This window comes from Filicampus tigris, chromosome 1 (genome assembly GCF_054856515.1).
Source record: "Filicampus tigris isolate MCC_2025a chromosome 1, RoL_Ftig_1.0, whole genome shotgun sequence".
Classification (NCBI taxonomy): Eukaryota; Metazoa; Chordata; class Actinopteri; order Syngnathiformes; family Syngnathidae; genus Filicampus; species Filicampus tigris.
Genome location: NC_141217.1, coordinates 38,717,354 through 38,740,897, shown reverse-complemented (window position 1 = coordinate 38,740,897; position 23,544 = coordinate 38,717,354). Strand labels below are relative to the sequence as shown.

At 41.4% G+C, this 23,544-nt stretch overlaps 2 protein-coding genes across 5 annotated transcripts; one reads left to right on the top strand and one right to left on the bottom strand.

Moving 5' to 3' along the window:
- Positions 1-778: 778 nt before the first annotated feature.
- Positions 779-8,106, bottom strand: LOC147154021 (ceramide synthase 5-like). Of its 2 annotated transcripts, XM_086039469.1 has the most exons (10): positions 7,682-8,104; positions 6,636-6,738; positions 6,337-6,467; positions 6,187-6,244; positions 6,063-6,113; positions 5,880-5,972; positions 4,606-4,734; positions 2,341-2,447; positions 2,044-2,200; positions 779-1,472 (listed from the first exon to the last, which is right to left on the bottom strand). In XM_086039469.1, the coding sequence occupies exons 1-10, from the start codon at positions 7,855-7,857 to the stop codon at positions 1,344-1,346; spliced, it is 1,134 nt and encodes a 377-aa protein (XP_085895595.1). In that variant the 5' UTR covers positions 7,858-8,104; the 3' UTR covers positions 779-1,343. The 2 variants fall into 2 exon arrangements, with proteins under 2 accessions (XP_085895595.1, XP_085895597.1); XM_086039471.1 differs by lacking the exon at positions 4,606-4,734 and having other exon boundaries at positions 7,682-8,106.
- A 5,608-nt stretch (positions 8,107-13,714) lies between these two features.
- On the top strand, positions 13,715-23,518 carry slmapb (sarcolemma associated protein b). Of its 3 annotated transcripts, XM_086039468.1 has the most exons (11): positions 13,715-13,839; positions 14,042-14,113; positions 15,919-16,047; positions 16,168-16,242; positions 16,397-16,494; positions 16,588-16,699; positions 18,376-18,646; positions 18,937-19,108; positions 21,585-21,719; positions 22,523-22,610; positions 22,982-23,518. In XM_086039468.1, exons 2-10 carry the CDS (start codon positions 14,050-14,052, stop codon positions 22,604-22,606), a joined length of 1,140 nt encoding a protein of 379 aa, XP_085895594.1. In that variant the 5' UTR covers positions 13,715-13,839; positions 14,042-14,049; the 3' UTR covers positions 22,607-22,610; positions 22,982-23,518. The 3 variants fall into 3 exon arrangements, with proteins under 3 accessions (XP_085895594.1, XP_085895592.1, XP_085895593.1); XM_086039466.1 differs by having other exon boundaries at positions 13,716-13,839; positions 16,397-16,699; XM_086039467.1 differs by lacking the exon at positions 22,523-22,610 and having other exon boundaries at positions 13,716-13,839; positions 16,397-16,699.
- The last annotated feature ends 26 nt before the right edge of the window (positions 23,519-23,544 follow it).

The following is a 23,544-nucleotide window of genomic DNA, read 5'->3' as shown; positions in this document are numbered from 1 at the left end:
CGTGCAATTAAATGGACAAAACACAAACACAACAGACAAACATTAACATTTAACAAAGTCAGTTTACTCCCATTGAGGCCTCACTGATTGTGTGTGATTTCAAGAAAGCTCCTTTTGCTTTGAGACTTTCTGCCACCTGGAAATACCCTGGCGCATACCTGTATTGTTTGCAAGCATTCTGAAAAGGTCAATAGACGTGTGTTGTGCTCATTTGATAGCGGCCTTGTTCCTTGACGCCTTCTGAAACGGCTGAAGCTGTCAAATAATTTAAGCCAGCAGGGGGCTCTGCTGCTCTGCCAAGCAGCAAAACATCTTCTGCTCTACATCGAGGAAGTTTAAATACCGAGGTGGCTGAAGTACGCATAATAGTATTTAAGTAGAAAATACTGACTGAAATGCATCCATCCATTATCCAATCCAAGTACAAGTGATTCAAGGGTTGTACTTACTAAAAGTCAAAATATACTGTACAGGTATTTTCATTATCGGAAATGGAGGGAGCTAGAACAGGTGTCAAACTTCGGTTCTAGTGCCAGATCATTTGAATCAGGTGTGTTGAAGGAGGAAAGCATGCAGGATAGTGGCCCTGGTCCCTGAGGACCAGAGTTTGACACCTGTCTTAAACGATTTCAGTGCAGAGCAACATAGTTTGTCTTTCTAACCCTTCAGGCCTTTCTTAGACAGGTTTGACACATGGCTTTGGCACAGTCTTGTGTGTGTTCTTTAAAAGACACTCAAACCTAAAGTGCAATGTGTATGATGATACCAAACAAAAAGATGGCTTGTGAATCACAAAATGTATTTAATGTTTCTGTGAAATTGGAAAATCAAGTTCATCTGAACATTCACAATAATTATAACAGAATTGTTACTATTGGTTTGGTTTGGTACAAGAATGTTTTAAAAAGAAAATATATTTTGTATTTGGATCATCTGAGTCTTAAGTGTTTTAAGCATGACAGACTCTGGGATATGTTTTGTAACTGTAAAAAAAAAAAAAAAAAGGTACAATCGGTAATAAAATGTAGTTCATTTTATGAAATGGTATTGACAGTTGTGTTGATCTGTTTTGCAATTTCTGAAATTAACGCACACGCACACACAAAAGCATACATATGAAAGCAAGAAGGCAAAACCATCTTGTTTGCTCAAACAATTTTTCTGGTCACTCTTACAAGCATGAAGCAGGTGTAAACATCACAAAGTGTAAAAAAGGATCAGCTGTATCCCGCACACAGTCTTTTCTTTGGTTATCTTCTATGATGGTCAAAGTGACCCCGGTGAGTTGCAAAGGCACAATGGAAGTGAACAAATCCACACAACTAAATTTCCACACTTTGTCCTTAGTGGTCATGCTTTTCTCCATTGAGGTTAGTGGTGGGGCCACTTGTCTGATTGGGGTGTTTACCACTGCTGGAATGTATGTCCTCGTCTGAGCTGCTCTCGATGTCACTGCGGTCATCTTTTGCCACCTGCAACACAACAGAAAAAAAGACAAAGGGCAGCGGAAGTCAGTATTTGCATATGTATGTGTGTATGTAAGAAAAGTACTTTGATGTTAAAACACAAAGAATATGCTACACATTACACTTGACCTAAATGAAAAGATGTTCGCCTACACGATGTTGCCATTGACAAATCACTCCTAAAGCTGTAGGTACTTTGATTTCAAATTGAATGGTAATTCTCTGGTGATGTTGGAAAACTATTCAAGAGATATGCTCCCATAAAAAGTTACTGATTGACATCAGATAGCAGGCTACTTCATTATTCAATATGGGCCATAGTGTCACTTTATGTAGTCACACCATGTGCCCCTCAATCATCTTCTTCTTCTTTTCCTAGTATGCTTGCCGTGCAATATACGTACTAAATATAGTATGCTTGCCGTGCAGTATACTGTATGTAATACTTAACAATGTCTTCAAACTATACGTGTGTTATTCTTTGGATTCTTACGGTGCATAGAACTATTAACATTATGTAATCCACATCATATTACAGTATTTGAAATATTTGGTTGCAACCAAGAGCCCAACTTACCTTTCCCTTAAATATGGCTTTGATTGCAATGCGCGCAATGAGGTAGAACCAGATAATATGAAGAGTCTGCAGCACCAAAAGCAACCCGTTCAACAGCCACCAGGCCTGGTACGGGCCTGCAATCTCCCAGCTCTCAATCAGAACGCTGTGAATAACCCTGCAACACATGCGTACACATATTGATTTTGTTATATCATTTATCAAGCGTGTGTGTGTATGTGTGTGTGTGTGTGTGTGTTGGGGGTCAATTAATTGCTCCAGTTTGGCAAAGTCACAAAAATAAACAGTTTGTCTCACCAGAAAGGAAAGATGACAAGTCGAGCGATGAAAAAGCTGATGCTGAACACCACAAAAAGTGCATCACACAGCCGCTGGTATTTGGCATAGTTGGCAAGCTTGGCTGCCTGTGAAAGGAAATTAGCCATTTGTTGTTAATGTTAAATAAACACAGAGGTTTATTTAAAAGTAGACAACCAGCAGTAGAAAAAATAATACCATCAGTTATAAGTGAAAAATAAATAGCAGCACAGGATTCATTTGAACTAAAATAAAGTGGTTGCATAAGTGTGCAGATTCATGTTCAGGGATGTAGTTATGATCCTCAATTACGCAAATTACAATTAAATAGTAGGCAATATACGGGTCAAGATCAATATAAAATGCCTTTGGTGTCGCCATCAGAATCACTCGGTCATCATGAAAATTTGGCAGAGTAAGACTCTTGAGGTTTTATTATTAAGTGGCCAAACATTTGCACACATACCAAAACAACAATATAGTTTACAGCTGAACACCACACTATCAACTGATTGACACATATGGACTGTCCATACATTTAACAAGTAACGTATTTTGGGGTTTTGTACCAGTCAAAAAATGCATTATGAAGGAAAAAACAAACATAAGTCACACTAGAGTGTAAGTCACATTTGGGGGGGAAATTTATTTTACAAACACCGAGATCAAGAACAGTCGAGCTCAGACTCACACCCAAAATCCCCATTTGTGGGTGCATTCAGAAATGTGGTCCGAGCGCGCACTGCTGCTTCACTCCGACCGTTCGGAAACTCAAGAGCGTGTTCAGATGTGCCGTTAGGTTATTCAGAGTGCCCATTGCGTCAGGCAGGAAAAATGGAAATCGTGATTACTTTATAACATGGGCTGCGTTCAGAAATTAATCAAAAAAGATAGTAGAAGAAGAAATGGCTTTCTTTTTCTTCTTCAAAAGGAGGTAGAAGAAATGAAAGACAAAGACCTACACATCGTGGCAACTAATGTGTGACATAAATTTGCTAGCGCCGCTAGCATGCAGCCATAACAAAAGGATTTTGTATTTACGGCAGCAAAGGGTGCAATAACCGACCACGGTGCAGGATTTTAGTTGAGGTAAGTCATTTTAAACTACAAAGAAAAACCTTTCCATAATTAGAAGCGGAACCTTCCACCTCGTTTTCCGTCGTCAACACGGGGTGCGTTCGGAGATTCACTCTGACGCCCTAACACTACTCTTAAAGTGTGTGCGCGTGTGTGTTCAGAGAGACAAAGCGCTCCCACCTCTGATTAATTTCCGAACCGTTTCCTTTCCTATGCACAGGGCTCCGGCACTCCTTTTGGGGGCACTCTGAATGACTGAATGGCACATTTGAACAACGCTTGGAGTTTGCGAATGACTGGAGTGGAGCAGTGAGTGCGCGGAGCATATTTCCAAATGCAGCCACTCTCAGAGTGGGTGAGATTTTGGGTACCAGTCCGAGCTCTAATTGTAATATATCGTCGCTGTCCTGTGAAAAACACGTATGTCCATTGTCCAATTTGGGATTTGGGAGAAAAAATAGTCATGTTAATGCAATGTCTGTAACATGGAAACAACCATTCATGTAAAAATAAGAAAAATGAAAAAAAAAAAAATGGACATTTTTCACAGTGTTTTTCACAGGACAGCAACAATATACAAGTCGCACCTGAGAATAAGTCGCAGGACCAGCCAAATGATGAAAAAAAAGTGACTTACAATCTGAAACTAAAAAACTGTAACTAAAACAAAGGCACAGGCTAAAAAGACAATGACAGATATACAGTAAATGAAGCACTATAAAAACCATAACGCACAAGTGCAGTTCTTTCCCAAGTACTAAAATATGACAACAATCCCTCATGTCCCATATGCGGTATCTTGACTTATGGGTGGAAGTGGAGGGAAAAAGATGGGAAAAAAAAAACATGCTTATGTTGATGAAACAAGGTGATGATTAAACCAGACCTGAATTCTAGTGTGTTAGTAGTGTTTCAACTACAAGTAAAAATGAGTGCACAAGAACCAACAACCAACCACATGATGCAGTTTAATTATCCATATATTATTTCAGTTTCTTTTTTCCCCCAATTGTGTTGTCCAGGTGTTTTTCCGGTTCTGGATTTTTGACTTTATTGTGATTTTTTTTTTTTAACTATTATTTTTTTGGTCAGAATGGGAATGCAGCTAAGGTTGTATTTAATGTGGAAACAGACCCAAATTTTAGACCAAAAATGCTTCAAAAGTGCAATGAGGTGCCCTTCTTTTACCTCAAGGAAGATGTCTGATGCATCATGCACACACATGACCAGAGTGCCAGCTCTTAACATGTTGTTGGCGTAGGAGAACGTGATGAGGAAAATGGTGGCCAGGTGGTGGACAAGCATGATGAAGAAATCCTGACATTGATGAAATGAGGAGAAGAGAGATGGCTCACTTTGTATTATGTTCAAATGACAAGAAACACAAGCACTTCATGGAAATACTCACACTTAAAATAAAGCAAGTGTGATCACATCTATGGTTTTGGAGCAGATGTGGGTCGAGTATTGCCAAAAAAAAAATGTACTCAAGAGTAATGTTACTCCGGAATAAAGACTCAAGTAAAAAGAAGTACTTGCTGGTTTTATTCCACGGAATATGAAATTCTGCAAATGCCAGCTGAGACAGCCTTTCGTGCATTCCTCAATTTACGAGCAAAGTCCTTGGTAGGCTTGAATGACGACTTTTTAGGAATACACAGATGACGCCGCATGCCATAGCTGTTCTTTTTCATAGTCCATCCATCTCTTTTCTCTACCGTTTGTACTTACTTGTGCTGCGGGTGAGCTGAACTTTTATACTTTTTATTTTACTGTACATGTTTAAGTAAGTGAGAGAGTTGAGAAATCTCATCTGTGCTGTATGTCTTGTATCCATATGCATACTTGACAATAAAACCGACGGGAACTTGAGCCAATGTGTAAAGTAAATATAGAATTCCGCCATTTTACGTAAATAAGTCCATTTGAAAATGTTGCTTCAGTGTGAGTCCCTGCGGAGACCGTGTGCTGTCATGTGACTACCTGGCACCGTTTGATTAGTCAAATGGAGTCAAACATCACAAGAAATTACGTTGGATTTGTGAAACAGATTCACGCGACAAGTCTCTCTGATGAACCAAAATAGCAAGCAACATAAATACTTGTAGATAAAAATACAAGTAGCGAACTGAATGCAGATTAATGTAACGGAGCAAAAATTGTGTTACTTCTTTGTAAAATTGCTCACGTAAAAGTACAGTTTCTCCAACAAGTTACTTGCGTAAATGGAGCTCGTTACTAGCCACGTTTGCTTAAGGGCCAATGAAAAGCAAATGTGAAGCTACTCTGTGGTACTGTAGCGTCTTATTGCCCAACCTGTTTTACCAGAAAATCAGTCATCGGCTAATTCGAATACACTCCGACAATAACGAATATCAACACAAAGGTGACAAGGACTTCTATTACATGGTTGGAATTGTAACGATGGAGGTTTTCTGTTTTTAGTACCTGTGCTGACTCACCTTACGTTTTATGTCTATGAACTGGGAAAACATCAGAGACCAGTAGAAAGCCAGCTCAGCCACATAGTGATTGAATTGTTGAATGCTCTGATGCTAAGAGAGGGTGAAACGAAAGCACCTTTAACACTAGCAGTCGCAGACCTCATGATATCAGCTCGTGAATGTGAAATACTGTTTCTGAACCTGAAAGGGATAGTTGTCCCAGCATCGTCTGGTGTCCCACATCCAGGGCGACTGAGAGAAACACATTAATCAGGTTTGGTCGAAAAACATACAGGGGCTCGATAATACGTTCACCACCACTTACCCCCCATAAATGATGAATGGCGTATATAAAAATCCCCAAGTAAAATGTGAACCGCCACCTGATGTAAACAGAATTAAATGGAAGTTCTTTTTTTAACAAGAGGTTCAAATGTTGTATAGATTAAAGTCTTAGATATTTTCCAAAACCTACATGCTCTCACAGAACTTTGTCTGCATGCTGGGCTTGTCTTGGTTGCGACGGATGCGAAACCATCTCTGTATTTTCCGTACATCCCAGTCCAGTTGCTTGGAAAGTCCCTCCAGTTGCTTTGCATCTGGACTCTAGTGAGGACAACGAAGACAAGAATTACCTGCTTTTGGACATGGCAAAAGCTTTTAAAACTCCCAAATTCCAGAAGGCAGGCTCGCAGTGCCCCAAGAGCAGATCGTTCCATCCGCCGTGGGGTCACACAGACCACAACGGGATAAAACATTGGCCTAAATATGTACCGTTTTGGACAGATACAGCCTCTCCAGAACAGCATTGGGCTGGGCTTGTCGATGCACTCCCGCCTGAATCTGAAGTATGTGGGCACAGGGCTTGGCCACTAGCCTATACACACACACACACGCACACACGCACAACCCCCCCCCCCCCCCACACACACACACACAGGCAAAAAAAATGACAGAGTGGGGGAAGGGACACAGAAATTATGTAGTTAAGCAAGGCATCCAGACAGGGCAAGAGTCAGTGAGGAGTTAACTACTTAGAGAAATAGATGAACTATTAAACTAGTAATTGACTAAAACTGCTGAGCGACACACTTTAGCCTCCAAAGTTGTGTGCTAGAGGGAAAACCTTACAGAGGCTTTCAGGGAGACACGGGAAACCCAGCTAGGGAATGTGGCACCTAGTCCAAACAGTGCCTGATGACCTGTCATGTGAGCATATGAGACAGAGACGGGAGGGTCTCCCCAGACTAAAATGATAATGGATGTCACAAGATTATCTGCTTCAACCGACCAGTGTTCATCCTCCATATTTAAAGCCACCCCGTTTATCTGAAATTGTTTTCCCCAACATGGAAAAGCGACGGGTTTGGGAGTAGCGCAGCCACGGTTTTAGGCCTGAGCATTTGCTGGTTGCTGCCCTCTGAATGAAACTTGCACATTCAAGTCAACTTTGCCCAAGAAAGACGTGCATCAAAAACAAAACGCCCCTCATCAGTAAACAGGCAGTGGAATTCTGAATCATAACATTCCGTAGTGTAACTTAGAAGACAAAACAGTCTCATGTGGGACGCGTAAGTGAACATCGTGATTGACACAGTGCTAGATTCCATTTTCTGTTAATAAAGTTGACCTGCGCTGGATCGTTTCACTCGTGAATCTAAATATAGACTTTTAATATAGCTCTACGTGTACCAACGTGTGTTGCGTTCCGTGGGCCCACGAGAACGCTTGAGTGTTGTTTAATGAGCAACATATGAAGCCATCGACAGAATTAAGAAACAGCAAGTGACTGGGAAACAGTGACAGACGCCTCGTTTCACCTTTCGAACAGGATCCTCAGCAGAAAAATCCCGACGGACAGCGGAAAGGCGTACAGTATGTCTCCCACTCGAGGGTACTCCACGCCAGGTGGTGGATGCTCCAGATCCGCCCAGGAAACATTTTCGGGAAGCCAAAATCTCTCGCTCCAAAACCAGGCTGAGAACGAGGAAGTCATCGGGGGAGCAACGGAGCAGCAATTGTAATCGAGTAAGGCAGCGTTCTCGAAGTCGTAAAAGTTACGCTCCCACCTCCTTCCAAAAGATCAGCGCTGGCGCTAAGTAGGCATTACCGCCGCTTAAGTCACAATCTTAAACTGTGCCAGGCGGCTAGCTTGACACGTAAAAGACAACACCCACCGCAAAAACTTCAATGACGCTCCTGAGCGAGCGGCCGCCCCCCTGAATCGAAGTCACGCACACTGAGCTCGCGGGAAGCCGCCTGCCGCCTGCCGCCTAACGCCACGCCCCGCCCACTCGGTCAAGTCAACCGTGCAAGCTAACGTCTAGCTTAGTCCAGCTGGCTTTAGCTGCATGCTAACCTGGCTATATTTTCTGTTTTTCACGAGTACTTTCTCTGTGCTGTAGTTCTGCGGTAAATTTATGTGAAGATAAGAAGAGCTCTTAAATTGTTATAAAGTGTGTTGCTGCTGGGCTTTTTTCCAACACAAGTGGTGATTCTGTTTGTGCTTTGTGTAATGCTAATACTGTGTAATATTACACTTTGTGAAATAGATTTCTACTTCTTCCACACTGATAGACAAGAAGGTATTCCTCCATCATTATAGGAATATATAGTATTATCAGTTTGTTGATCCTAGAAATAGTCGAAAGCGATAATAGAGGGGCTCAAACCTTGTGCTAGTAGCATATTCCACAATCCCTTCTCCTTCTCCTTTTCATTGCGGACGTCAGTATGTTGTTATGTGTGAATATCGATATTCGTCATTACGTTTTTAGTGGGCTATGAAAATCTGTAGCAATGGAGAATAACACAGAGAGTTTAGGCAGGCACGTGAGTGTGCGGTATATTGAGTTTGATTGGAGATTTGGATCCTAATTATAAAGTTTAGCAGCAAGACTGGGCTGTTGACCCGAAATGACCCTGCAGCGTGACTTATATCGATTTAAAGCACTAGCAGAGCAGGAAATACAAACAATCGCTCACTGATGATGATAATATGGTACAGAAAAGGGCAAACCAATACACACCAAACATCAATGTGAGCCCAAAGGTCGCACATGATCATGTCTCCAAAATGACACCTGACGTGTGCAGCCTCACACAAACCAATGCCACAGAACAAAAACAAATGACAAATAAGGTGAGTGGCTGAACACAGACCGGTGAAACTGAGCAAAAACAAGAGAAAGAAACCAGGGTACTGAGGTGAATATGTCGGTGGTGAAAGAGAGAAAAAGAAAGTGATGATCAGATTCTCCCCAATGTTGACTATTGTTATCTGTGATTGTGTAACATACCTGTAACATATAGTGGAATCGTTACCTCATCCAAGATTATGGCGAGACATCTTCACCTACAGCGAACGTGACAAGCAATAGAAAGCAAAATGCAAAGAGAGGTACAAGAAAACCTTGTTTTACATCAGATGTATGTCAACACAAGCATACTTGGACACCAACTGCCCCACACCAACTGTGAAATTTATATTGGAACAACCGGGTCAACTCAAGCACAGGAGACGAATTGGTGGAAAAGGGAAAAAAAAAAGCTGCATCAATATCTGCGCAAAAACAAATGTGTGCAAAAACGCAGATGATCGCTGTGTTTACAAAGATCATAACAATATGGGATGATGATTTGATTGTTGCTGCAAGCAATGAAAAAGTATTGATGGATGTGGAAGAAATGATAACCGCCTAAAAGTTAAGATGAAAAACCGGAACACTACCTCGCTATCGACTTTGAACAAGTTAACAAGCAGAGCTGGGCATTTCACAAACATTTCCCCGTCCGTTTATCGCCTTCCGTCTGCAGCCTGGGTACCCTTCCACCATCAGTCTATCCAGCTTTTTGTCAGGCTGGACCAAATAGTAATCGGCTATAGGCCGGTGCGCCTATCAAAACTGTCTCTCCGGCTCCTTTCTTTTCTTTCTTTCTTACTTCCCTAGTTACACGGGCGTTCCAACTTTAAAGTATGGGGTGAGCAAAAGGGCAGTTGGAACGTCTTGTATTTGTCTGTGTGTATGGATGTAGGTGGCAAATTACTTGTGGTAAGACATGAAGAAATCTTTAGTAGCAAAATCATTCATGCGGCAAGACATTTCAGCAATCATCTTCATCTTAGCAATCGTCAGTGTGGCTCCATCTGGTCTTCTGGCAGTTAGTTGTGCAAAGCATAATTATAGCAACAAATGTATGATTACGACGTTTGATATAATGAGCCCCTGTATTCCTTTTATGTTTACTCCAGATGTGTTGTATTCAATGTAAACCGCAGCTCCTTTTATGTTCTAGTGGAGAATCGTATTTGCTAAAACGGCAGCTCGGTTTTGCTCCACTCAGAAATCAAGTATCATGTACATGTCCGCTGCAAATAGAGACGGCTGAAAGAGTTGATGATTGACCGACCTATGTCAATGATTAGTAACGTCTCATCCTAAATCTCTATTTCAATGAGGATCTTGTCCAACTAAGGGCAATGTCTCTGTGTGAAATGCCATATCACCATTCAACATCTGACATTGTTTAGGTCAAGAGAACTCACATGAGATCTCTTCAATCTGTGCTCCTGTTACCTCAAACGGTCACTGCAATGGGCAGCAATTGTTTGTTTTTCTTGCAACGGGGATGTTGCAATATCGGATCACAGAATCAGTTCTTGTCTTTTACAGTTACCTATTTATGCAAATGAAGGTAATCCCCACATCTATGTCGCAAGGTGTTTTTGCTGACGTCTTAAATCCGGAACGCTGTCATATTCTTCTGACAAGATGTTATCCTAATTCTGTCTTATTGTGCTGCGTAGTTTATAAATTTGAAGTGAATAATTGGATTTCGTAGAATATAACGTGAAACTCCGGAGTCAGACAAAATCTAGTGTGTGATGCTGGGCGTTTTAGTGTTTATAATTTTGTTTTATTGGCTCTGCGGAATGTGTTGTATGTCTGATAGTCAACAGGCACCATAACAAGACATCTTGAGCTTTTAAGTTACGTCATTCCTATAAACCGTTAATGCAATTTCATCCTCAACACATGTTGCTTATGAAAATTTTCACCTTTAGCCTGTGCTTGGTGAAAAATAAATGTAATTGATATTTAAAAAAGGGGCCTTTATAGCATTAAAACTGCTCGCAAGGTTTGAATGTTGCGTCACGTTACTAATAACTCCAACCTCCTTCTGTCTCTGATTGGTTGTTTTTCATCTGGTGCAATTTCTTAAAAATGATTTATATAGCACATTCAATTTCATGTCACTTCATCAGTGTCATCTTCCTGCAGCACTTCATTTGATTAACTTTCACATCACTTTAACAAACACCGTATAGTACTATAATGTATGTTCAATGTTGCCCACTCGGCATCCATTGCAGGCCTGATCATCCTGGAAGGGGGATTCCCCCATCTGTGGTCCCTTCTCAAGGTTTCTCACTTTTCCCCAGATGTTTTTTTTTTTTAGTTTTTCCTTGCCCTCCTGGGGGTTAAGGTCAGGGGATGTCGTGTATATGATGTGGTGCATATGTGAAGCCCCTTGAGACTTTCCTGTGATTAAGGGCTATATAAATAAATTTGACTTGACTTGACTCATGTTCTTCACTTAAAGTTACAAAACAATATTTAAAGGCAAAATCCTACACTTAAAGGTAAAATAATTGAATACATTTTATAAAGCAAAAGAATTTAAGACATTTCCAAGCAAAGTAAAGCAATAAGAAGTCGTTTTACAGCACAAGATCATAATTTTGGAAAAACTGATGATAGAATGTTATGCTTGCAGCATAACAGTTAAATGCAGATGCACCCTATTTACTTTGAACACGGTGCTCCACTAATTGACTCGAGTCTTCTGACCCTACTAGGTTTATATTCCATGAGCATTTCTTTAATGTATACAGGACCTAAGCCATTCAGTGATTTATAGGCCAGAAGCATAATTGCAAAATCTATTCTACAGCTGACTGGGAGCCAGTGCATAGTCTTTGGGACTGAAATAATATGTTGTGATCTATTTGTGCTGGTAAGAACCTGAGCTGCAGCGTTGTGAATGAGCTGCAGCTGTTTGATGCTCTTCTGAGGGAGTCCAATGAGAAGAGCATTACAATAAGTCTACTGGTGATAAAATCATGGACTCCTGGTCTGTATGCAACACTTTAATCTGGAGATGTTTTTCAGACGGTAAAAGGCCGTTTTAGTTGATTGACTTGACGTGACTGCTGAAAGTCGCAGTCAAGAGGTAGAAGATGGGGCTAGAGGGGGAGGATTTTTTTGCACAACTGTTAGATCATAGCCGACTGAGTTTTAACAAATTTGGGAGAAGTTGACTTTTTGGGGGAAGGAAATGACAAACTCTTTAACTGTACTCTACATAGCAAGCTCTGCAGGAGTCTGATCACGATTTTGATACCAGTGCAGTACAGAAAGTCTTAGCTGGTTGAGGACATTCAGACATGGCAGCCATTTTTAATTGGAAGTCCCAATGAAAAGGCACGATGGACATATAATCTTAAACGTTCGCTCAAGTGTGCGGAGTGATGGGGGCGTGAGTTGTGGTCGATGGCAGCTCTTGAACGAATGTGCATCCTGTTACCGCCCGGGGGAGTAAAGTGACCTAAGCGCCTCAGCTACCACGTCATCCTTTAACTACATACGAGGACGTTACAATATAAAGATAAGACAAAATGCATTTCATTTTATATGAGAGATCAATGAATCAACAACTATGAACTTGACCTTATATTAAATATTCTTGTGTTTTTCTTGCTATCACATTGTTGCGCAGAGTGGAATTGACTGAAGCATAAATAAAGGCTTTGAAAACAAATCTTTCAATTAAGGTCAAAATTGAATTACAGGCTAATCTTTTATTTTGGATTCAAATGTGTATATCCAACCGCAGAAGAGTCAGTGCCTCAGCAGCCATGAGCCTCACCTCAAGTCACTATGTAACATCGCCCAAAAAAAGTCAATGAAAAAGCAAAATACTTGAATGAGACAGCCAGTGAGAGGTGTTTTTTAAGTCATTTAAGGCTGTGTTTCCAATCCTTCATTCAGCCAAGGCACATAATTTAGAAAAAACTCTCAGTACACACCACAAAACAAAAAGTAGATAGTCCTTAATTATGTACTTTCTGCCACCTAGTGGAAAATGATTGACTTGTTCTGCCTGTCACTATACGTTGGTGGCAAAGATAGATGAACAAACCTTAGATTATTTGTAGTGTTCCAAAATGAATAGCACGGCACACTGGTTGGGAATGACTGCTATAGGTGACAGTAAAATTCACATCTAGAAGTGAATTTTTGCATAGATAAATAAATAAAACTGGATAATGGATACCACCATTCGCTCGTTTCGCAATTGCTTCATAGATTTGTCTTTTTTTGGAAGATGCAAGCCATCATATTTTAATGTCCGAAAGCAGAACAAAATGCAACTTCCAGTTGATCTTTTATGGCTGCTTTTATTTTTTCTTGCGTTGAACAATATCTAGAGAACAGTACTGTAGTCCATGTTCTGTGGCGTTTTACATCAGCACCAGTAGGCCACAGGGCAGCTCCCTAAACAAAACCTCTCTGTCAGTATGCAGCTGCAGCTTCCGTGATGCCGACCGGCCCGGACTCACATGCATGACCTAGTGTGGAGGGGCAGGCCAATGCGACCACAAAAATAGAGGGGTGTCAGCTTTTAAGGACATTTATACTCCCCCAAAAAGTAGCGTTGCATTTGAATGAGACTCAACATCTCTACTTTGCTATATTTGGACTACATTTGTATCGCCTGTGGGTTTATTGTAGCAATATCGCTGAGATCCGGCACTAAATTGTCATGTGCAGGTCCCCCTTGCCCCTTCCCTAGTTAGACTATTCCGTTTTGTATCGGGGGGAAAAAAAAATCTTATAGTTGGAGTCGGAGAAGAGTTCTTCATGTCAAGGACAAGGACTGCTGTAGCCTCAGTGCAGTGTCTGGATAAACTGAGGTAACTGTTTCAGCTATGTTTGACAGTTTCAATTTGATTGAGCATGTTGTAATGTGATGAGTATATACACAGTGCTCTTATCTTGTTCGTGCTTTAACATCTGTTGGATTTATGATTGTGTTTCAAGTATTTAACCACCAATTGTGCTTTTTTTTTTGCTGTATGTATTTTTCTCATTCTGATATGTATTACATTTTTACAGATAAGATCATGGAAGAGAAGGGGCTGAGTGATCAGCTGAGTGATCCCCTGAACAACATATCTCTGATGAAAGGTAACTGAATACTTTCGCTATCTTTGGACGGACATGAATTAGATGACATCGTTTTGGTCATCCTATGGTTCTCACCTGCACTGACTAATCATTCATGCAAAGTTTAGCGAAATTATCCTGAGTCATACTGAAGTGTGTCAACCTTCAATGAAGGCAGTTGCATGACTACAAACTGATGTCCTTGTTTGAGAGTCTCGTGTCAACAGCCAATTAGAAGAGTCTCCTCGACTAGAGAACGTGTCAGCAGGGTAACCACTGACATTTGAAAAGGACAGTCAAAATAGAATGCAGAGGATAAGGCATTCACCACCGTGCACCACTTTCAAGAAGATTCACGAGTCACTTGATTTTGCATGAGGCTTGTACTGTATTTGCAATGTTTCACTGTCACTGCACAACATAGAGAGCGCTTGTGGCATCCTCAGCGCAGTCTTTTTAATCATTTAGGGATCAATCTTAAGGATCCGTCATCACCCATTTGTGCAGCAATTGATTATCATATTATCGGCATCATCAACGGATCTGTTCCATTCTGTATACATTTACCCAGCAGGGCCATGTCGAAAACAGGCCGTCTCATTCATTGGGGTGGAAAGCGGCAGGAGGCTAGCTGGGCCATCATGACTTTAGCCTTCAGCACTCGAGCTAAAAAAAGAAATCCCCCTACTTTTTTTTTGTTGTTGTTGTCATCGCGCAGCATGATGCTCAGTATACCATCTCGCCAAAAGGTATTTTTATACATTCTAATCCCATTAGTACTTGGATTGTGTGACATTCAAGCCGTGATGGGTCATGGTGGCGAAAGATATTGTGCGAGATACTCTTTTGTATTTGTCTTTTTTGAATGACTTTTTTTTTTTTCCCTCGACTGGACAAAGGCCCGCCTATTAACAGGGATCCCACTCACTTTCTCTCTCATAAATATGCATGCATGTTGGAACACACAAACAGATAGGACACAACACAGCTCACCCGGCCTCTTTTCTGGCACACGGCAGGGTGGTCATGCGCTCGAGTCGCAGGGTGCCACCAGCCTCCAGTAGTCACTTGCTAGCCTCGGATTTATCGGTGGCATCCGATGGCGCCTCTGGGAATGCGAATGCGTTCATGGATATGAACAGTACATTAAGACAGCAATGCGAGAGAGGCATGCAAGCGAGCCTCTGTGGCAAATGCTGCGTCGCACCCGTCGGCTGCGTCCTTTTATGGCGCACATGCTTCCAAACGTTGTGGCTCGTTTTTCCTCCTCTGCCAAATGCTCGGCCCGAGATGAGGTCATCTCTTTTTTTCGAGCCACCGCAGATTAGTGGATCAAGATATTCGCCGGGAAGCGCAAACCACCAAGCGTTTGCAGAGCTTGTTTTCACCCAACAAGAAACATAACAGGCCTTTGACAGCCTCGGCCAAACCGCTCCCTTTGTCGGGTGATGGCGGGGTGGTGTAGCGGTGCCGACCAGAGAGCTTGTAGACTGTTTGGAATGACAGAGCGTTTAGGAAATGCACAGTTTCGTTCCTTTCTGGGTTGGCAATTAGCTTATGTAATGGGCCTGTTTTAATATCTTGGGAAATCAACTCATGTGTCCGCCCTAGTTAAATAGTTGCCAGTGAAGCAGAATGAACATGGAAGGACTTGAAGTTACCCTTCTATTTTTATGATGACACCGAATGCCATCACTGCTTCCTCGTTCTGACCGCGGCAAATGTTCAACATTGCACAGCCTTTGTGGGAAGATACGGCCGCCCACTTTCTTGTTAGGGTGGCTCTTTTGATTTTGGATAACCATTGTTCTGTACGGGCTTCTCAGATGATCTCACCAGGTCAAATATGGGCTCCGCAAGCGACTATGAACAAACAATCCAGCGCTTGAATGATGAACTTGGAAAGGCTCAAGATCAGGCCAATACAGAGCGGCACAAATGCATGGAGCTAGAAGGTAAACAAATTGTGCTCAATAAATATTGTGGTCTGTTTTTTTTGTTTTTCTTCAGCGTGCTTGCACAATACAGGTAGACGGAGTTGGCCACAATTCTAAAAAGAATGTCACCTTTTGTAGGTATCCTCAATAAAGAGAAAAGAGACAAGAAACAACAAGCCGATGAATCTGCAAAACAGATCAAACTTCTTCAAGGTATATAATAGGAGCCACCCGATAGACTGTAGCTGTCCTTTCTGCCGTAGTAAGAAGCCAAAATGCAATTCCGTATGCCTTTTAAGCAAGCACAATTAAAAAAAAAAAAAACGATGACCACCACTCGTGTATAACGTGAACATACTTTGAACAGGCCAACTGCGGCAGCTCCAAGATGAGATGGACGTCCTCCGAGAGCAGACGGACGTTTCCGCCAGTTTCCGCGACGAGCTGCAAAGTTCACGTGATGAGGTGAAGTCGCTGAAACGCGTCCTGGAGGCAGCTTGCGCAGAGCGGGAGCGCGACGTCGGCGCAATCGAGTTGAACCTGGCGACCGTCTCCAAGGATTTGGACAAATGGCGTCAGACTGCCGGCAAATACGAGCGGGAGATTGATGAGCTGCAGCGGGATCTCCAGCAGCAGGGCAAGCAGTGGCAGAAAACGGCAGAAATTCAAGGTACTCCAGGCTACAAATACACTTTGTGATATACTGGATCATTTTATGAATAGAAATATTGTCACGCTATATTAGTGAGGACGAAATCATCCATCCCTGTGCCAGGGTACAGAGTAATATCTGCTCAAATGAAATGCAGAGCGTCTCTCATTGTATCTTGCTGCATATTGTGCACGCATTTTTCCTAGAATTTAAATCTGCTTTCGTCACATTTTGACAGCACATACCCGATTTAGGAGTTTTACGAATACGAGCCATCAGTCGGCTGATATTTTTGTTTGGACTTGGGAGTCAATTCAACTCCCTTTACGATAAGCTGCAGTTTGGTACAGGGGCGGAGCCGTGGGTGGGCCAGGGTGTGCACAGGCCCACCCAGATCGACAGACTGCCCACCCAGTGAGATTCATGAAAAACACACTTTAACATTTTTAGTAAATTATTATTAACCTCCTTAGGCCCAAGCTGTTTTTTTTTTTTTACATGCATTTTTTATTTCTTCTTGCTATTTGGGCTTATTGGAACCTAATTAGAAGAAAAACTAAGCATCATCTTTTAGTTTTTAGCATTGTATTGTACTGTATACTTGAGTATGTAATACTCTTCTGAGACCACAAGATGGCAGTGTAAGTGCCCACATATGTGTCCAAAACAACCTCAGTTCCACAGTGCACACACTTGTGGACACAAGAGCTAGAAAGTGCTGTCCACCTATGTGGCCACTAAGCCTTAGGAGGTTCAATTATTTTTGAATTTGTGTTTCCTTGTGTCTGTGTGTTTTTTTATTTTATTGAATATTAAGAATGGCATAATTGTGGTTGTCTAAGGAAGATCTGAACTTCATATTATTCCGTTTGTCATTTTATTTGAATATACGTTGTGTCAGCACAGGAGGATTGTGCTCAGGGAGAGAAATATTCAGACCCACCCAGATTTTTCCAGGCCCACCCATTAGCCACGTTCTGGCTCCGCCCCTGGTTTGGTAAAATGTGAACAATTCACACAAGAAAAGTCTTCAAGCTGTTTAATGACACTCCTAGTTGGAGTTTACTGTCAAACTAGACATAAAACAAAGAGAAGTACATGTTGTATAATTAAAACAACAAAACTATGTTGCCCCAGCTAGAATAATGCTAGCATATAATTTAAATTACCATTGACATGCTAATGATTAGCATCCTTAGTTGCAGTTTTACAACCCTTTAAAGAATATCAACAGATTCTATAACAATACTCACTTTATCCTCTGTGAAAAAAATGATGAATATCTCAGCAACTTACTGAGCAGTAGCTGAAAAAGAAGAGGCAATTTCTTCGTTGTTTGTGTCTGCGTGACCGTATTATGCAGTACTGCCTCCTGGTGGCCAAGGCGGGCACACCAGAAGGAGCAGCACACCGAATTGCAAATCATGATGCACAAACTGCTTCATGCTTTCCATTGTACTTAGTTGTGTTATCACTCTTATGTTTTTATATAGCACAATATTAGAGAGTGATTTTATTCCCTATTAAAATAAAAAGACACACAAAGAAATGTTTTTGGGGGGGATTCATGGAATGGATTAATGGCATTTCGATGGTGAAAGTTTTGAGCTATGTGAGTGGTTACGAAAAAAATTCAATGATATATATTAATTCAGTACATTCATTTTTCTTTTCTTTTTTTTTTCTTTTTTCAGCCAATGAGCTGCAGTCCATGCAGATGGAGTGTAACGGCCTTCAGAAGGAGTGTTCTGGTCTGCGATCGGAGAAACAAGAATTGGTGACTAAGCATCAGAAAGAAAAGGGCGGTCTGCAAAGTGAGTGCACTTCCCTGCGGGCCGAGAAAGAGGAACTCCACAAGGTCCACCAGAAAGAGAAGGGCAACCTGCAGCAAGAAAGTGCAGCACTGCTTGCTAAAAATGAGGCCATGCAGCAGAAGCAGCAGCAGCTGGAGAAAGAGCTTGTCAGGTCAGTCCTTTGGAGAACATTTGAATTTGTTTGTTCACTGCAGGGACAAATTTACTGCAGCTCATGAAATGTGGTCCTCCGACCCCAAAACAATTAGTTGACCCAACTATTCGCTGCTAGCTGCTGTGTTCCATCTTGCATGTCTTTTTTCCTCCGTCTGTGTTTCATTGTTTCTACGAGTTTGCCGTTTACCAGGGATAAATTCCAAACATTCTCTTTTGTGAGTTTTCGTCACTCCACAGCACCTGTTAAAATGAGTGTGTGTGTGTGTCTTTTTCGTTTGCTGCCAGTTCACGTTCCCAGAGTGCAGATCTGAGCAACAGCCTGAAAGCTCTTGAGAGATCTCAGCAGGAGCTGGAAAAGAAGCTGGTAGCTTTGGAGCTTCAGCACCAACAGGATAGCAGCAAGCTACGAAGCCAACTGGATGAGGCCGATAGCTGCAGGAAGAGCCTGCAGACACAGGTCAGCTTCAAGTCGTATAAGGCCACTGCCTTGTTTGCCAATCTTTACACGTACTGTACTCTTCATCGGAAAAATCGCAAAAAGAGAATACATGGATTAGTTGCCCACTAGTGGAAGAGCATTGAGTTGTTTTGCCTGTCTCTATATGTCATTGACACAGATGAACAAAGATACAGTACAATATTGGTCGTTTGAAAATACTTTTCAAGGCAATTAGGTGAAATTGGATAATCTCCCACAGCACACCTGATGACCTTTCACAGTACACTAAGTGTGCCACAACACCGTTTAGGAATTTCTTGAAATCACAAGAGATCTAATCTCTTGTAACATATCCACGTTTCAGCCGTCCAATATACATAAAAGCACTCGGAATTCACCCGAGGCTATTTTCATCCTGTGTTGTCTTTGAACTGTATCAGTTAGGGGTGTAACAAAAACCGGTTTGAATCGGAAAAATCTTTTTTTTTTTAATTTATTTTTTTATTTTTTATTTAAGAGGTGCGGGTGCATCAAATCAAACCGAATCGTTCCACTTTGAAATGTATCGAGACACATATCGAATTGTCTTTTATTGGAGAGATATATCTTAGAAGGAATTGGCACATTTACATCACTGACAAATTAATAAGAATAAGAATAAGAATGCCTTTATTGATCCCACAGTGGGGAAATTTTCAATTCAAATGTGTATAAAATAACAACAGAAGATGAATTGCATCGTACACTATCGAACTGAGCCATACTACAGTGTATAGAATCGAATCGTAATCTCACTGAGTCAAACCGAATCGTTCCACTTTCAAATCGAACCGTCCTCGAATCGTTTCGCACCTAACATTTCGAAAACCGCATCAAATCGTCTTTTGTGGAGAGATGCGCACCCCTCGTATCAGTGGAGCAAAGTAGTACATGATCTCATCCTCCTGCTCGGCAGGCGACTGCAACTACGACCGACCTCCTACTTTTCTTGATATTTTTTTTCTCAGAAAGCTAGGCAAAGAGGCTCTGTTAAAACAACATTATGGATTGTAACGTGTGAACGGGACCAAGTAGCCTGTGATGGCATTACGATGAAAACTTTAGACCTCGTTCTTCAGCATCCTGGTGTCCGGTAACAAATAAACGGGCAGAGTGCTAACACGAATAACGTACGCTACGTTCGATTTTTTTATTTTTTTTCCAAACAAATGGGCACTGCTCGTTCTGTCATCTCGTGACGCAAGCCTGAAAGCAGGCTTGCCTGTTTCCTGGCAGGTTTAGCAGGTTGCATGAGTATGTATGGCCAATCCACTCCCTCTCGGTGTGGAGGAGCAGCGTTGAACAGAAAGCTCTGATAAAACTATTGTTTGAGTTGAGATCACCAAAGAAAAGAGAAAGGCCCAGACCGACGAACCGCCTTTTGTTCCGATCAGCCATGTAGCATTTGCAAATATCTGCGATGCCGTTTCACTGAGGACAAATGATGTCAATTTTCGCCATTCATGTGTATGAAGCTCGTCATTACAGACAACTAAGACTCACGGATATCGATGACAGAATTGTAAATAAATTGACGTTTAGAGATATCGACAACTTTGATTCTGAGTAGCCATTATTCCAGTTCAATGTGTCATGAATTAATCTTGATATCTGAAACTGGATAGCCACAATTCCGTTGCAGATATCTGTAGCGGATCTCTCTGCGTCAGAGTTGTAGATGATGATGTAATGAGAACCCCACCACACATGGATAGCAAAAGTGGCGTAATTTGTGAAAATGGCGTTGAGGATATCGTTAATTCACTTTTGGCAAGGGAAAATTGAATGAAAAATATCTCTCTCATGCCCTTCTGACAAATCACAATTAAGTTACCAATATATATTGACTGAAATTCCAACTACTCAAAATGTAATAATGACTACGTACATTGTCAGAAAGACATTGATCTCTTAAAAGCGGGTAGCAAATCACTTGAACCCAAATTTTTGGAAATCATTGCTCAACGAAGAATTCGTTGCATGTAGCCAAAATATTGTTGCCATTTGCATCCTTGTTCATTGGTTGATAAAATGACCAGTTTTGTTTTATTCCATATTAGGGATGGACCGATTATAGGCCGGGCCGATTATTGGCACCGATATTTGGTGTTTTGACGAATATATCGGCATGTGCCTTTTTTTTTTTTTTAATCTGATGGCCGATAATAAATCAATTTAAAACTGTGTTAGAATTTAATAACAAAGATGTACATTGTCAATAATATAATAATAATAACAAAAATTAAAAAAAAAAAATCAATGTTATGCTAATCTGAAAAATCGTTCAATAAACATATGCTTCAACAAAGTTAAGAGTTTTAATTTTTTTTTTTCTAGATCTTGATTACCAATATTTTTCTTTTTATTGAAAATGAATATCAGCTCCAAATATGGACTACTAATAGTCGGTATCGCCCCTGAAAAATACATATCGGTCTATCTCTGTTCTCTATAGTACGAGGAGACCAAGACGGAGCTGACTGATCTAAAGGAAGAATATGAGAAGAGTGAGCAGGAGAAGCAGTCACTTTTGAATGAACTGGAGGAGTGCAAAGCCAACATGAAGGAATTACAGGAGAGAGGAACAAAGGTGAGTGTGTTGCTCCATCTCACTCAGATAGATGACCTTTGTGTGAATTCTGAACCCTAGTGTGACGGATTAAATCATGAATAAAAAAAAAAAAACAACAACTGCCCTATCAGTTATTTTCAAAACACATGACTTTTGTCCCGAGCAGCAGCTTTGCTTTGGGCTTTTACATTCCAAACGTAAAATGTCTCTTGATTTTGTCACTTGTCTCTGGCCAAATAATCGTACCACTTGTATGATTGGTGTAATCTGAGTTACCACTCTGTTCTCATCTGGTGTGTTTCCTGTTGCTTGACAACATTGACAGCTGTGTGAATCCCATTTAAAACCCAACACATTTAAAAACACTGCTTACTTCAGGTGTTTCCTGTGTTATTAGTATCTCCTAGGGATGTCACGATACGATTATGTCACGATATGAACCTCGCGATACTATAATTATCACGCTATTGTGGAGAGGTTGGCGCCATATAAAAAGATCAAGATATTGTTTAAAAAAAAGAGCTAATTAAAAAAAAAAAAACAGCACAATATTCTGTTTTTGTACATAATAAAAGCATTCAAAAAGAAATGGGCTTGGCCAGCCATGGTTCCAATTAAACGGCACTAATAAACTAACCACCGCAGGGTGCGGGAACTGCACAAACGGAGAGCAACTTGGGCTTTGGAACAGATATGCTGCTATTAATATGGTGACATGCCGACAACGATATGTCGGGGCAATTTTAATATCGCGATATTGTGACATCCCTAGGATCTCCCATTGCATAGTTGATTATTATAATATCACTTCCCTTCTGTAGACATCCCTAATGCTGCCTGTTCAAGCCGTAGTCATCGGCCTTGTCCTGGCTTTGCTCTTATGGTGCTTCGGCGCATTGTGGTAGAAAGGTACACGTTATTCCTGCCCGCATCTGTCGTGCTCATCTGTGTCCTCCGGATCGCTGCATGGCTTACTAAGGTCCCCCCCGCCTCACCAAACGCCTTCCTTTTTGGGGGGGGGAAAAAACAAAACAAAACAAAGAATCTGTGCCGCAGCAATCTAACCTTTCAAATCATACAGCTTCAACATGTTTGTTATGCCTGGACACTAACACGCTTTTTTTCCCCCCGCCCGACTTTGGATGAGCTCGTCTTCATCTTCTTTAACCGACATTCTGTGTTGCGCCGCCTTGGTCTCGTTCCATTGCCGCTTCTTCCACAGGGAAGCTGTTCACATGGTGACGCTCATGTTTCCATTTTTGTGCCGCCGCTCCTTTCAGAAGCCGTGGATGATCTGGGGGCCTGTGGTTGCTGTGGCTCTAACAGCTGTGACTGCTGCTGCTCTCTTTAAGACCTGAGGCCCGCACACGCATGGCTCACACACACACACACACGCACGCACACGCACGCACGCACGCACTCGGTGACGCTCGTCGTCATAAGATTTCTCCACACTGAAACTGACATGCGTGACACATATTGTTATCTGCACTGTTATTAATTAGGAGGAGCCATACTTTAACACTGTTTAAATATCCCGGCACTTTGATTTCAGATGACAGTTGTGCCCGCTCATTCAATAAAGCTCTCAAAGTGTTTATGTTTGAAAAGATCTAGTGGTATATCTTTTGGCCCATTTTGAGAAATGTTGAGCTGTAAGGTGTCCAATCATGAATGTAAATGTTGTCTACACACTAATTGTGATTACAGTAGGCCTATATCTATAAGAATAGTTTGGACGGCTTATTTGTGGCTCGAGCCTCTCGTGAGATATTGTGTGTAGTGGTCAGCACAATAAACGTTGTCAATAAAGTGGCCTATTGAGTTATGATTAGTGTCTTAA